General features: G+C 31.6%; 2 protein-coding genes across 2 annotated transcripts; one reads left to right on the forward strand and one right to left on the reverse strand.

Annotated features, from left to right (window-relative positions):
- The first annotated feature begins 70 nt into the window (after window positions 1–70).
- LOC134253575 (ER membrane protein complex subunit 2-like) lies at window positions 71–5,851 on the forward strand. Its single transcript, XM_062736104.1, has 10 exons — window positions 71–162; window positions 1,540–1,653; window positions 2,196–2,260; window positions 2,466–2,551; window positions 2,853–2,910; window positions 3,011–3,096; window positions 3,441–3,582; window positions 4,041–4,151; window positions 4,433–4,531; window positions 4,930–5,851. The coding sequence occupies exons 1-10, from the start codon at window positions 138–140 to the stop codon at window positions 5,020–5,022; spliced, it is 879 nt and encodes a 292-aa protein (XP_062592088.1). The 5' UTR covers window positions 71–137; the 3' UTR covers window positions 5,023–5,851.
- LOC134253573 (tRNA (guanine(10)-N2)-methyltransferase homolog) lies at window positions 5,838–15,028 on the reverse strand. The gene is made up of 14 exons (XM_062736101.1): window positions 14,935–15,028; window positions 14,722–14,793; window positions 14,020–14,093; window positions 13,797–13,875; window positions 13,601–13,693; window positions 12,795–12,938; window positions 10,150–10,210; window positions 9,888–9,983; window positions 9,608–9,688; window positions 9,006–9,173; window positions 7,836–7,908; window positions 7,229–7,360; window positions 6,610–6,730; window positions 5,838–6,360 (listed from the first exon to the last, which is right to left on the reverse strand). Exons 1-14 carry the CDS (start codon window positions 15,022–15,024, stop codon window positions 6,220–6,222), a joined length of 1,425 nt encoding a protein of 474 aa, XP_062592085.1. The 5' UTR covers window positions 15,025–15,028; the 3' UTR covers window positions 5,838–6,219.
- Window positions 15,029–15,543: the final 515 nt, after the last annotated feature.

A 15,543-nucleotide genomic window follows, 5' to 3' on the forward strand; every position in this document is an offset into this window, starting at 1 on the left:
TGATGTTAATTTTGTAATTTTGAAATAAATAAACTTTTCAAAAAAATGTGAATAAGGAAATATGTCATTTTTTATGATGTTGTTTTCGCTATTTAGCCTTCTCATAGAATGAGAGGCAGGGAACCAGGCAATCCAATATGGCGCGTCACGTATCTTGGGAAGGTGAAACTCTTAAATTATTCTTTCTTTGGTTGTTTACAGATATTATATTTGTCCAAACCCAAGAACATGCTAATGTATGCTACTATCTACAACATCAACCAATTTTAACCGCAATAGCACTTAATGTCTTGGTGTTACTTAAACAATCCAGATAGACAGATGCGATCTTTTCACATACTGACATTGTGTATGGATTTGCTCCGGTTAAAGTCAACCAGACCCAGTAACACAAGGAGATTAAAATTTTGAAAATTAAGATAAAGATATTTGCAAATGCTTTGATCGTGATGTGATTGCTTATATAGCAGGTCCAGCACAATGCCCTGATAAAGGTATATAGCTTGATAAAGGTATTACCAATACCTTGATGAAGGTATTTTATGTAATGAAAATTCAAAAAAATTCTTAAAAATTTAAATACTGAAAGTCGAGTTCTGAGTTTTGGCCATTTTTGCTAGCCATGGGTTTCTGATACGCTACTCTCCTCATGAACCCTTGGCATACGGTGACGGTGTAGTCAAAAGATGGGATTGTTTTTATCATGTGATCATGAATCCACCAGATACGCACAGATTGCATCATCGACAGAAATAAAGACGCCCATTAAACAAAATGAAATCAAAGTTTTAAAAGAAATAATTAAGAAGCAATAATTAAGTTATGTTTATTTATTATACAAATCTGAAGCTTCAGTATGGATTCTTAATCACATATTTAGAAGATATTGGATGACACCATAGCTATTCATAGAATTGCATGTTATCTTACGGATCATTTACTTCCTTTTTTCATTCCCGAGACTAAAGAGTCAAGATATATCTCGAACGCAGATATCGTCATTGACAAAAAAAACAATTGCTGATTGGTCGACCGGATGTACCGAATCCCCAATCAGAACTCGAGAAAAAAACCCAACTTCTATTAACACCGTATGCCAAGGGATTATGAGGAGAGTAGCGTATCAGAAACCCTTGGCTAGCGAAGATTAGTTCTGGCTGTCATATTTCTTGGTGGTTGGTACTTCATGCTGCTTACTGTTATGACATTAGACATCCTTTATGAAGAAGAAAATGAATCTGTGTTACTTAAAATTCTGAGTTCTTAGTTCATTGTGCTAATACTAATAGGCTTTACTGCTCATTATTGCTAATAACAACTATTGGAATTCTATTATTATTATTCTATTAATAGTATTAAGGCCATTGCGAAAACTGTGTAAAAAGCTTGTCCACAATTTGCCAAAATAAGCTAATTTATCAAACAGACAGAGCTTCAAGTTTAATTTATCAACAACAATCATTTAACAGGTTTTTCTAGAATTTCATTTGGTAGAATTAAAATTGAATTTTTTGATACATGAAAACATGAATTTTACAGAGGCAAGAAATCATCTACGTAGGATGAGAGAGGACCAGATTAGAGATGGACAAACAGTTGTTTCACTTTGGGAAGATGTCCTTATGGCAGAAAGGAACAAACTTGGAGATGAGTGTATGTATAGCCAGCCATTTGACAACACTTGTATTACTTATACATTTGTATTTAACAAGATATAGAGGTGTAAACTTGAAATGTGTATCATCATATGCAACATCATGCAACAAATCAAATCTGTTAATCATCATGTGCTGAACTTTTGTGATTTAAATTGCAAAAGTGCATAGTTCAGTTATCAGGAACTGCAGCTGTACATTTACAGATACTGAAATTAGTGTCGACCTGATTTGTAAATTCATTTTAAAAGAAATAATGTACATGTATATACAAAGTGTATTGGTAAAAAGGAAATCATCATCTAAATCAAGTGCTTAATAATATAAACCTTGGTGTATATAAAAAATGATTTATCAGTGCCATACCATACAAAATTAAGATCAAAATGACATATTTAACAATCACTCTAAATCATCCCCAATCCAAAAAATTTAAGCCGACAAAATTGAGGAATTAATAAACAGAATATGTTATATGTATGAGTTGGGTGAAAAATGTCAGTGAATTTAAAACATTTACATTTTGTTATCTGCTTTCAGTGTGGACAGTGTATGAACAAGTCTGCATTGCTGCACTGGACTGTCAAAGGATTGACATCTCAGAGGTAAAGATGAAATCTTGAATAAAGCATATTTAAAACTATGCTGAATAGCATTTAACATGCTTTTAATTAAATTTAACAATGTAGGTAAACTTCAAACCTCATTTTAATATTTTCTGATAGACTTTTTCTGGAATTTACTCATATAGATATAGAAATTTCTTTCTCAATTGCTGCATTTATAGTTTAATGTTTTATTCAATTTCAGACCTGTATAGAACTCCTTAAAGCTAAATTTCCCAAATCCATGAGGGTGAAAAGATTGCTGGGAATGAAATATGAAGCTGAAGAAAGGTAAAGTATGAATTTTTTAAAGTAAAAATTTTTTCTTGGGTCCAGAATCTCATCTAAGGATAAAACACATTGCCCAGTCATGACAAGGAGGACATAGCAGGTGTGACTGATTGACAGGGGATGTTTACTTTCATGTGGCACCTGATCCCACTTATGATGATTATAAAGGTCCATGTTTGTTCTGCTCTAAATTTGTATTGTTTCATTGGACTCGGGGCTTGATTATTGTTTTTTTATTTCAATATTTCAAAGATATACAATGTAAATAGATGGATGATACTTTTTCCTTTGAAAATTTCAGGTTCATTAAAGCCGGAGAGTTGTATGATGATATAATCAAAGACGACCCAACAAATATGGTAAACACCATGTCTCTTGTTACATTACGACTTGTGTATGAAGTAATCAAAATGTGTATTGAAGAAGTACCCTGAAAGAATGTGTATTTCTTTTATTCAGTTTGCCAGGAAAAGGAAAGTGGCTATATGTAAAGCACAAAACAAAATGACAGAGGCCATTGATGAATTAAACAAATATCTCAAACAGTAAGTGAAGCATACACATAAACTGTGTAGATATGAATGTGTCTCCTGGACAGAAGCCTTTTCTTGAATAAAAGATACTTAATGCAAATTTAATTTGAAAACTCAGAAACCATAAATTTGCTCAAGTTTGTTTTTACTGATGAACATATACATGACAGTACATGTACTAGATGTAAATTTTCTCCTGGCTTAGTTATAATTACAAATACATATACCTATTGCATGTTTAAAAAATAAATTCAGAATTATGAGAAAATTAAAGATTCAATTTTTTTAGTATAGAAAAGAACAATGACTGTTTTACATACCCACAAAATAATGGGAACCATTTTTGATAATTTCAGATTTATGACAGACTTTGAGGCGTGGATGGAGCTATGTGATCTATATTTAGCTGTTCAAGACTACACCAAAGCGGCATTCTGTATGGAGGAACTGATCATGTCTAACCCCCATAATCATTTGTATCACCAAAAATTTGCAGAGGTTTGTATTTCCTCAGATTATATTAAATCTTAGTATGTCATGCTGTCATCCCAGTTTCTTTAGTTAATAATCAAAGTTTGATATATCAGTACATGTATTGAAATAATCAAACTACCGGTACATGTAGATCTGCAGATTCATTCAAAGTCCTATAAATTTAAGTTTGAGTTGTTTAAGAAGGAGAGATAGGGACAATTTATTCTCAGTCTTAGATTCAGTTGAGAACTTCTGATGAAATGCTGTCCATTTTCAACTTGTTGTTTTTAAGTTCATCTGACATATTTGTTTTCTTCAACAAAAAGACACATTTTCTTGTATTCAGGTAACATCAAAAAGAATATGTGTCATTTAAGGCAATAGGGCATGGTAGGGCCCAAAAATGTGCCTAAAAATACTTAAATACTCTATTTAGAATTTTTTTCTTAAATTCTAGACCTCTTAATTTATATATTTTACAGATAAAATACACAATGGGTGACCCAGACAGTATGGCCGTAGCCAGGACCTACTTTGCACAGGCCATAAAACTCAACCCCAACAGTGTACGGTCCCTGTATGGCTGCTTCCTGGTAAGTTACTGATGTCACTAAAACATTGTATAGGTTACCAGGTATGTAATTCCTCCTCATGCATATATTTGTATAGATTTCAACAGGAGGTGCCTTTTTGTTCTTGAGAAAATTTTGCATTTTTTCCCCTTAGAATATTCACAAAATATTAAATTTTGTTAGAATATGCAGTTGCTCTTTCTGTTCTGCAGTTATTAAATATTGGTGTTCCTTACAGACAACCAATGATACATTTATACCTGTAAGCATTTCTGAGAGAGTAAATCTTGTCTCTTTTGTAGGCCTCATGTAACTTAGCAGCCAGTGCACAAAGGAAAGACAAACAGAGTAATATCAAGTATGCAGCATGGGCAGCCCAACAGCTGAAAGAAAAATACACTGTAAGTAGAGCTATTTAACTTATCTGGTCTTCTGAGGAACAGTTAAAAGGGGATAAAGAGAATAATGGATATATTGATATGAAGTTCTTTTGAATTATAAAAAATGTTGTACTATATGGTGAATGCCAACATATTGATATGTTGGTTGATATTGAAAAGAGGGAATTTTCCATTTGATTGAAGTGAATGAGAATTATGAGTTACATTGTATTTCCCTTCCCATTATAAATTTGTTTCCAAAAAAGATATCCATTAAATTGAAAACCTTGCCTCCCCCATCTTTGTCCCCAGAACCAAAACGTATTTTTGGCATGGTTCAAGCAATTTTACAAGACCTAAACTTCCATCTTGTACCATTTGTACCTGTGATTAATTGATGGGTATTTGTATTATTACAGACTGTCCAGCCAGAAGATCTCACGAATCAGACCAGGGTGTTAGAGTCTATAGAGCGAGTGTTAGAATCCCTCACAGAGAAAACATCTAACTGAACAAACACTTCACTAATTCCTCATAATGTGATCTGGATGCACCACTCGACACACTTTTACACACACCTGTGTTCATCTGGAAATTTTAACCTATCATGGCACAGTAAATCATTATTTTGTGAGCTGCATGTAGTAAACACTATGATAACAGTTGACATGTATTACATGCAGTCAGGGTTTCAGTAAAACTGGAACAAAGAACAAACTTTCTGATATGTACATGTAACACATTTTGTTGTGCAATTCTGAAAGAAATGAGCAGAGATTGTTGAATGTTAATACATGTACATGTATTATGGAATACTTGTTGATGTATTTTTTGATTATATATTATATTTATCCATGGATAAATATGTACAGTTGTATGTGTTTTTTGTGTCTGTAGGTTGGGGTTTGATGTCTCTCTGATATTCAAGACCAGTTGTTTCCAAATCCATGAGAAGGACAATATTCCATGAGTAATTCACCTTATTAATTTCGCGTGTTCTTCTATAACATGTTTTTACCTTGGTATATGCTAAAGAAATTCTGAAAGTAGCTGTGCAAATACATACATGTATATTAAAGTAATTTTTATTCTCCCACCATTATTCAGAAGTTTATTGCCATTGCTGGTTTATTCCTATAATCACTGAAAATTGGATTATTGTTCTATTATATTTTTGGTATTATAAAAGATACATACATGTACATGAATAATGGGAGATTTTTCTTTTGGTAATTTATAATAATGTCAGCATCTGCAAAATAATCATGTATGGAAATAATGGAGACGTTCTGTTTCTTATTTATTGCTTTTATGAAAGACATACAGTACATGATTTTACAAGAATTGTGTGAATATTTTTTTGTCAAACTGGTTTTTCTTCAGATAAAGCAGAAACCTACATGCAAAGAATCCAGTTCTTATGATGGTGAGCTTGCTGCATCTCATTAAATAAAAGCATTTATGTTCACAGGAAACGGTCCACACATCAATTTACTGAAGTTGATATTTCTGTCAAGGTACAATGGTTTTCTTTCAAAGAAAGTATCAAACCCTAAATTTTCAGTTGTCAGAGAATCTCTAAGGTGTGAGCAAGACTGCATTTTCCTGATGCAATCCACAGGTATCATTCACCATTCCATGGTACTGCAAGCTTTTGAAGAAAGCTATAGTCTCATTAATTTAAATCGTTTAATGGTCTTGGAGAAATTTTATGGTGGTTTATTGGTCTGTAAATTCTCCTCAGACTTGGAAGATTTCTGTGCATTTTCTGCCACTTTGAAATACATGTCTCTGAAAGAGGCATTGAGGTAGTGGTCCACATTGGTCTGACTAGCCAAATACTGGTCCTCCTGCAAATATAACATTTATTCTATAAGGAAAAATACAATTAAAGGGTTTAGATTCATTATGTCAAAAACTGTTTTGTGGCACATCGAAAGGGGAATAACTCAATTTTCTATTTTGAAGTTTGAAATTGAATTATTTCCCTTGTTATTAAAATGAAAAGAAACTGAACTTTTTTGTAGGAGAGGGGGAAGTAAGCTTGCTTAACTGAATTTTCTACGCAAGAGGTGAAAATCTGTAAGTGTTGTACTGACCCTATATGGCTGACATTTTTCCATGGTGATAAGTCGTCTTGATATCCTCTTGTTCAACACCTGTTCACAATTTGACATCAGCTTCATGCAGGGATGGTGGGGAATGTTTTCCTCTTTGTAACTACAAAGGAAATAGAGAAATAATATATAACTGTATATAATTTCATCATCTGAAAAACTGCAGCAAATTCTACAAAAATGCAAAATCTTCAGTTAAATTAAAAAAATAACAAAAGTTCTATCAATTATCAATAAAACATTTGTGGTATTATATTTTTAGCGAGATGTAATTTTAGCTATTTTGAAATGTTCACTAAAGAAGGTGTAACAAATGAAATGCATTCAATATTTAGTGATATTAAATTTTCGTTAGGCTAATAATGCCAAAATTTTGCTAAAAATTATGTTTGCTATTATGGCAAATTTTTACAAATGTTGTGAAATGTTATCTTCAGAACTAAAAAAAAAATAATTAGAATACAGATGAACATAAAATCAAGAACTTTATAAACATCTTCCTTTCACAGCATCCTGAACAAGAACACATACTTTCTTTGTGAAATCCTGTCATTCAAACATTCAACGAATGAATAGCTAGGTTTAAACTACAGGTACTTACTCGGCTCTGTGGACAGGGAACCAGTACGTCAGTCGGCCACCAAGCAGCAGGAATTTGTAACCAAAGTTCAAAAGGTCATTAAAGATGTTGGACAAACCATAGTCCACTTTCTGTGGAATGTGATCCACTTTTCTAAAAATCAAGAAAATATCGATAAACAAATATGATAATAAATCCAAGTGTATAGAGTGTTTTCCATTGAGGTGATTTAAGCAACAGTTATTTCCTATGTCCGTCAAATTGTAGGTAAAAATTCCAGATCTCTTCATTATTCAACCAAGTTCAATTTGTTATTCTCGTTACTGAGGTAAAGATAATACAATTTTTCTTATGAATATATATTTGTTAAAGCCTCTATTAATTCATGATTTTAATATTGTAAATATTTTCCACATATATTCCTTGCATTCATGTTTAAAATTTGTAGCTCAAAGAGGAAAATTCCCTACTTTGCTCTTCAAGATGGCGGCTAAGGGGAATAACTCCAATTAAGGCAAAATATGTCATAGGCAAATGGTTTATATTAGTACTTTCTCAAAAAAATTCAACTTTGATTGCATGTAAATATGCTTTACATGTGACTCAAGTAAATGTACATAATACTTACTGATCTGGTGTAAGTGATCCTTGGGGGTCTTCTCTCCCAACTTTCTTTGCCCCTTCCCTGATCCCATAAGGAGCTAGAACACATATTAAAACATCTTCCATGAGAATGCCATTTAATCATTCTAAATATTGTTACGTTTCACGAAGTGTACCTGTGAAATTCGGGTTAACTCTTGTCTACAAGTTTGTAATATATGGAACTTGAACCCGATGTTTATAAACTCCGTAAATAATTGTCAATGAACAGTTAACGAAAGAAATGACCAATTATAATTGATTTAATGACTTTATTAATTTAACATGTGTGATTTAATGACAAAGTGGTGTATTTTGTATGTTTTATATGGGTACAACGATATTAATTAAGTAGGTAATTTTGATGGTTAAAACCCGCTAACTTATTGATTGCATTGATTGTGACGTAATAGGTATCTGATTGTCTCTTACGTCATCATAACAACTTTTGTCTATATAAACCAGCTGTTTTGGGTTTAGACTTCAGTTGGCTGTGGGGAGCGACTCGGAGCACACAGCCTTCCCTGGTAAGGGAAAAGTGACCAAAGTCACCTTGGGGGAACGACTCTGTATACTTCGTTATAAGACGGTACCAAGTCTATGTATACGAAACCATTAAAGGGAACCAAGTTATTAGGAACGTCCTGGATTGACCATCGGTTGATCACCTTTTTGTTAACCAAATAATGTTGTGCCAACCAAGTTACAGTGTACCATTTTGTGTGTTTATAAGTGAACCATTTGATCGTCTTAATAAATGTTATCAACTTTTAACAAGTGTTATTCCTAAGAAACATTGTTTAAAGTGACCAAAATTTGGTCATTACGTCAACCTAATAAGTGACCAAAAGTTGGTCATTCTGTTAACCAATTAAGTGACCAAAAATTGGTTATTAACCATTATATAAACTGTGACCAACGGAAGTATCAAACCTCAACCAAGTGACCAGAAAAACCAATAGCGGCCCACGAGTTTATTACACGATACCCTCGGTTTCGTTACAATATCATAATATTTATTCCTTTAACTGGCGAACATTTTTTTTTCTTTTTAAACAATGATTAATTATCATACATGTTGAAATCATCTACTTATACTGATATTCTATGTTTAACATTCTGTTAGAATTATTCGAGAATGTGACTGCAGACATACGATCAGTGATGATGGCATCGAATATCTCTGGCTGCCTCCACATGGCGTGTTTGGAAGCATCAGCGACTAAGATATCACAGTAATAAGATTCCAGGCCATACTCTGCCAGGTTATTCCTGATGCTCTCATTGGGCGATCTCTCCTTCTGGTTAGATCTGCTCGGCTTAGCTGTTGTATGGCAAATATTGTATAAATTGAGCTTCAAATTCAAGTATATATTTTGTTATACACATAATTTCAACAATAATTAGATCAACAGGCCCATGGGCCACATCACTCAGCTGAACACTGGTTCGATAAAAGCAAAACTCAGTGGTTTTTTTATCAGAGCAAGGTAAAAAATGTGAAAAGTATACAGACAACACACAATATACACAGGCTAGATACTCTTGATCAAAATAGCTAACGTCAGCTCAGGTGAGCATGAAATATATATATGTAACACATATTTCATATTTGTTCCTCTTTCAATACATACGAAGAAAATATTTTGACAATACCAAATCTTAAATTTTCTTCAAAGTTACTCACTGTAAAAGCTTTATTAAATATCAAAGAATAATTAACATTTTTCTTTAAAATCATTTTGATTAAGTACCTACCTTTAGCATGAAGAAGTAAGTAATTGATATCTGTTCCCATGACGTAAGCTTTATGGTATGCACATGGCACTAGAATGCTACCTGTAAAATGTAAATACACTTTTTAATACATGTACCTGTATTTTTTAATGATTGAAGTCTTCGGTGAACTGAGTTAAAATTTTACTGTCTTGAAATTATATCTTCATGAATAAAATGTTTGCAAAATTGAATTTCCTGTCCAAATTGAGATTAATTTTGAATTTGAACAAGTTTTATTACTTGATAATTGTTTTCAAACCTGTTCCAACAAATGGATCTATCACAAGCATGTTTTTCTGGACTTTTGACAAATTGGCCATGAGCAGTGAAAGACTTGCCTCCATGCTAGTATTTCCTGCAAAAATAATCAATCTAATATACTCCCTGACAACCATTTTACAAAGTAAGAAATAAATACTGTGTTTTGTGTTAATGATTTAAACACACCATTTGATGTTTGTTTTTTTTATTCTATGAAGCCCACAAATTATGAACAGAACAACAAAATATAGAATTGTTACCAATAAAGGACCTTTTTGTCACAAGCTGATTCTGAATTTCATCTCGGTTCCCATCTGCAACCTAAAAGTTGAAAAACAAATTTTTAGGATGAGTGAAATACAGTATATATAAACATGTACTATTGTAGGGTGAATTCACCATGCATCGTACACATACCTTGCATCGGACAACTTAAGACAATAAACTCTCTTTCAAGTTCCGTGTATTTATTTGTTTCTGTCTTGAAGCTGAAGACTTAAATTTTTTAATGATACCGATTGTTATTATCATGTTGTGATAAAAATACCACGAGAATGGCCTTGAAGTTACGTCATATTTTACATCATCAAAGGGGAACAACCAGAAATTTAAGATTTTGCGATTTTTAGAGTTATCGTTCTTAAAATTCGACTTCAACGGGGACATACTAAAGACCTGATATACTAAAGACCTGATATTGACCTGATGGAATTTTTTTTTAATAATATTAGAAAATTATGAGTTGTTTATGATTTTTCAAAACTAATTATTGATTATTAACCATAATTCAATGATAAAATATACTTTATTTAATAAAACATGCATAATTTTATGAAATATTCGCTGAAAACGTTGACCTGATAAATTTCAATTGACCTGATAATTTTTGAATGACCTGATAATTTGTATTAACTTCATAAATATGCTTGAATTTATGTTTTAGTTGGCCATACATATTTTAATTACATTGTTTTACTTTAATATAAGTGTTTTATTTCAAATTATATAAAATATTGATGCAATTTTATGAAATATTCGCTGAAACGTTGACCTGATAATTTTCAATTGACCTGATAATTTTTGAATGACCTGATAATTTGTATTAACTTCATAAATATGCTTGAATTTATGTTTTAATTGGCTATACATATTTTAATTACATTGGTTTACTTTAATATAAGTGTTTTATTTCAAATTATATAAAATATTGATGTAATTTTATGAAATATTCACTGAAAACGTTGACCTGATAATTTTCAATTGACCTGATAATTTTTGAATGACCTGATAATTTGTATTAACTTCATAAATATGCTTGAATTTATGTTATAATTGACCATATTTATTTTAATTACATTGTTTTACTATAATATAAGTGTTTTATTTTAAATTATATAAAATATTGATGCAATTTTGTGAAATATTCGCTGAAACGTTGACCTGATAATTTTCAATTGACCTGATAATTTTTGAATGACCTGATAATTTGTATTAACTTCATATATGCTTGAATTTATGTTATAATTGACCATATATATTTTAATTACATTGTTTTACTATGATATAAGTGTTTTATTTCAAATCATATAAATATTTGGTGCAGTTTTATGAAATATTCACTGAAAACGTCGACCTGACATATTTTGAAGGACCTGATTATTTTTATTAACCTGATAAATATGGTTAAATTTATGTTATAATTAACCATATATATAGTCCAACTGCATAGTTTTACTCTAATATAAGTGTTTTATATTAAATCATATAAATATTTGATACAATTTTATGAAATATTCGCAGAAAACGTTGACCTGATAAATTTTTATTGACCTGATAATTTTTGAATGACCTGATAATTTCATTAACCTGATAGATATGGTTAAATTTATGTTATAATTGACCATATATAAGTTAACTGCATAGTTTTACTATAAGTGTTTTATATCAAATCATATAAATTTTTGATGCAATTTTATGAAATATTCGCTGAAAACGTTGACCTGATAAATTTCAATTGACCTGATTATTTTTATTAACCTGATAAATATGGTTAACTTCAACGGAACGAGGCAGACTTTGGTGAATAAAGTCAAAGATTGATAATTTTACATAAATTTTAAAGAAATTTCACTTCAATGTTCGTATAATTCTTTTAAAAGCTGGTTTTCACTAGTATGTTCATTTCTCCGTACATCGGACACAAATTAACCATGCATCGGACACTTTCCGATGCAAAGGTAAGCACTACCATTTTCATACAGAACCCAGCTGATAGCTGTTTTTTGCGAAAAAGGAAAATAAAAACTCTATATTTTCAGTCAAAATACAGGTTATTGATGTATGACGTCTGGAATTTGACTCAATTTATCTCTACAAACCATGTGTGATAAACCATGAAAAAAGGCGCGAATTACCGCATTATAAGCATTTTAAAGCATTTTTAAGGCAGAGTGAGGTCTCTTGAATCGTTCTACATTTGTGCAACGATATCGTCAATTAGATATAATTGAGGGTTAATTCTTAGATAAAAGATAAAAATATATCCATATCAAGGATTTTAAAGCACTTTAATAAAGGTACACTTCTACTTGCAATGATATTTATCCAGTCAAAATACCGTCTGTCCGATGCATGGTAAACAATGTCCGATCCATGGTGAATTTTGAGTTATTCCTAAAAACTCGATTTTTGAGGATATTTTCTAAATAAAGGGCATATAATTGTGTCCCAAATTGATATTTCAATCACAAACTAAATGTTAAACTCCATTTTGATAATTTTCCGTCGGTAGCGATATCGCTAGAACTTGTTGAAGTACAAGGGTATCCGATGCATGGTGAATTCACCCTATTTAAATTTTGCAGTTTTACAGGTACTTACAATGTGCTATGAAGAGAATACTTACCCACCTACCAAAGTAGATATGCTGAGGGTCTCCTTTGGCATTTTTCGACTGCCTCCCAAAGTCTTCTAAGTAATAATAGATTTGTTCCGGGTTTTTAAGATCGATTCTCCCTTTAAACGGTAGAACATCATCTGTTAATAATTTCTGGGGAGAAAAAAATAAAATCAATTTACTTAAAATGAAATATTTTGATCCTCTCACTTATAATAACTATATAAACGATAATTCTTTGTGTGGGAATTGTAAGTAAGCATATCAAAAGATCCACATTTATCTATGTAATATTTTATTTCCTCCAAAGTGAGAGCCACTACATAACAGAACGTGAACATGTAGCAACTATATGACAACTTATGATTAACATAAGGAGTACATGAAGTTGAATTTCGTATGTTTTACATGTGCAGTTCTTCAACTTTTAATCAATCATTTAGTAACATTAAGTAGCAACGTCAATGATATTTATTCAAATATCCAGTGCTCAAGCATATGTGCCTACCTTTCACATTGGCGTACATGTATGAATAGTCAACAGTATTTACCAGAGTGTACTGTGAAATCACAAATTTTCGTGGGGTAATTTTTATTGTTTTCGAGCTGTGGAGAGACCCACAAATTTATGATACCACCACATTTAGGCACAAAATGTAAAATTTCAATTGCATTACTAACAAAAATTTTCCAAACCATGAAATCAAATCCCACAAACAAATATTTTTCCCTCAAACCTCGAAAATTTGACCCCGTGAAAATATGTGATTTTACAGTATTTGTAAAAAAGATATTTATCCCTAAAAGCTTATTACCTCTATGATCTGTATTTTGTATTTTTGTGGTAAAGACCTATTGAAACCATCAACAATAACTTTCAACGAGGAACTTTCAGAGAAATATGGCACCTGAAAAATAAAATCAATCAACTATTAAAAATGTATAGTATCAATAATTGGATTTGATAACAAAAACAAGTAATTTTGATAAGGCTTTGTTGAAAATAATTACCATTAAATCTGTGGACTTCTTTAAATCTTGAAACAAATCTTCTTGTGTGTTTCCATGGCCCCATAACTCTATAACTGATCTGAAACAAGCATTACTGTTTCTGAAAATTTCATCTAAAGGTACCTGAATTTACAGCAGTTGTCAACACAATGAATTTAAATAAAATTTATTTCTTCAGCATGATTTACTTTTTTTTTAAATGTTTCAAAAAAGGTGACCTTACTTGATAAGCACACTTCTACTTGCTAGCTGTTTTGCCTGGACTTCTGATGTCAAGGTGAGGTTGAGAAAAGGACACTGAAAATGAAAAAAAAAAAGCATGGAAGAAAATTGAATAGGAGGTTTTCATTAGAAAAATAAGAGTTGTTCTACATGCTTTGACTGAGAAAGAAATGCAGCTCTAATTTCTGATGGCAATAAACATTCTAATATGAATAATGGTGGTTTGAACTGAAGTTTCTTTCACAAGAAAACTAAGAAATATCTATATCAATTGTAAGAGACATGGAAATGTTTAATTTAAAGTGTTCTCTGAATAATAAAAAAAAATCACATCATGGAATCAAAGAAGCACTCTGAGCTGGGCTGTTAAATTTTCTGTCATATCTGGTGCCAACAGCATGCTCTGGAAATAATATGTTAAGAGCACAGGTTGGGGCCCGAAACCTTAAAAGAGGGGGGGATGTTGTAGTCAGGCAGTTTTGATCACTAGTAGCAAGAAAGCACACTTAGTAGATTGCCTGAAAAGAGACTCCAGGGGCCCCGTTTCAAATCCTAGTCTGGTTCATCACATTTTCTCCCTCCTTAGTTAAATGATGATGAACCAAGTTTCATGTGTAACTATTTCATAACAAGCCGAAGGCCTCAAGTGGCTAAAGTTAATGTGTGTTGAATTAACTTAACTCAGACAGTACAAATTAAATACCTCCTTATCATGTGTTTTCAAACTCTCCGTTGGCAAGTCAATTCCAAACATCTCAGCCAGGGCCACCAACTCCTGTATCAATGTTGAAGAAACAAATAAGATGTAAAAATATAACTGTATAAAACATTTCTTTTTAGTTGAATTTGAACCAAAGTACCATATAAATCTCTTTTGAAAAAAATAAGAGTAGAAGAGCATATCAATTCTACGTACAGAAATCCTAAAATCAACATGATGATTGGCAAAATAGAGCAAATATGTTCTACACAGTGCACTCGCGTTGTGTTTCATGGGGGCCGCCATGATTTTTCTGGTTCTCTTTAATCTCTAAGGTAAATTCAAACTTGAAAAAAAATTGATTATACAAACGATCTAAATTGTTTATTTTAATTAAATGGGATTTTCTTGAAATATCAATTCAAGTTTTTAAAATAATTTGATTGTAGATCATAAAAGGCTTTTAAAAGTTTACATGAAATAACTTTGGTTTAGAGACTACTTTCACAATGGCCTCTCCGGGCCTCGAACTTCTGTTCAATAGCATAAAAAGTCAGCTGAAGTCAAGTCAGGATGCTTTGATAGCTGTATTTCACAATAAAAAGAGAGATAATATCTAAAATGGTATTTGCAATGTGTTAAAACAAATGATAAAATCAACAAAACTTGGCAAAAAATTAAAACTTCGTAATTAAAGCAACAATTTTCACTTTCGCATTATTAGAATAAAATCAGGTATTTCATTGACCAGGTTATATACCAAAGACTATTTCACCTACGTAGAGATTAATAGCTACCTTTTTCTTTAAAATAAAAGTATGTAAT

Source organism: Saccostrea cucullata, unplaced genomic scaffold (assembly GCF_032062105.1).
Source record: "Saccostrea cucullata isolate Sc308-1 unplaced genomic scaffold, CSIRO_AGI_Scuc_v1 ctg110, whole genome shotgun sequence".
In the NCBI taxonomy this organism is placed as follows: domain Eukaryota; kingdom Metazoa; phylum Mollusca; class Bivalvia; order Ostreida; family Ostreidae; genus Saccostrea; species Saccostrea cuccullata.

Coding starts and splice junctions, on each gene's coding strand:
- LOC134253575 (XM_062736104.1), top strand. CDS start 138: ATGGCGCGTCACGTATCTTGGGAAG. Junction 2,552..2,852: donor AAATATGAAGCTGAAGAAAG/GTAAAGTATGAA, acceptor TGAAAATTTCAG/GTTCATTAAAGCCGGAGAGT. Junction 4,532..4,929: donor AGCTGAAAGAAAAATACACT/GTAAGTAGAGCT, acceptor GTATTATTACAG/ACTGTCCAGCCAGAAGATCT.
- LOC134253573 (XM_062736101.1), bottom strand. CDS start 15,024: ATGGCGGCCCCCATGAAACACAACGCGAGTGCACTGTGTAGAACATAT. Junction 14,094..14,721: donor TGAAAACACATGATAAGGAG/GTATTTAATTTG, acceptor TTTCATTTTCAG/TGTCCTTTTCTCAACCTCAC. Junction 12,939..13,600: donor ACAAAATACAGATCATAGAG/GTAATAAGCTTT, acceptor TTTTCTCCCCAG/AAATTATTAACAGATGATGT.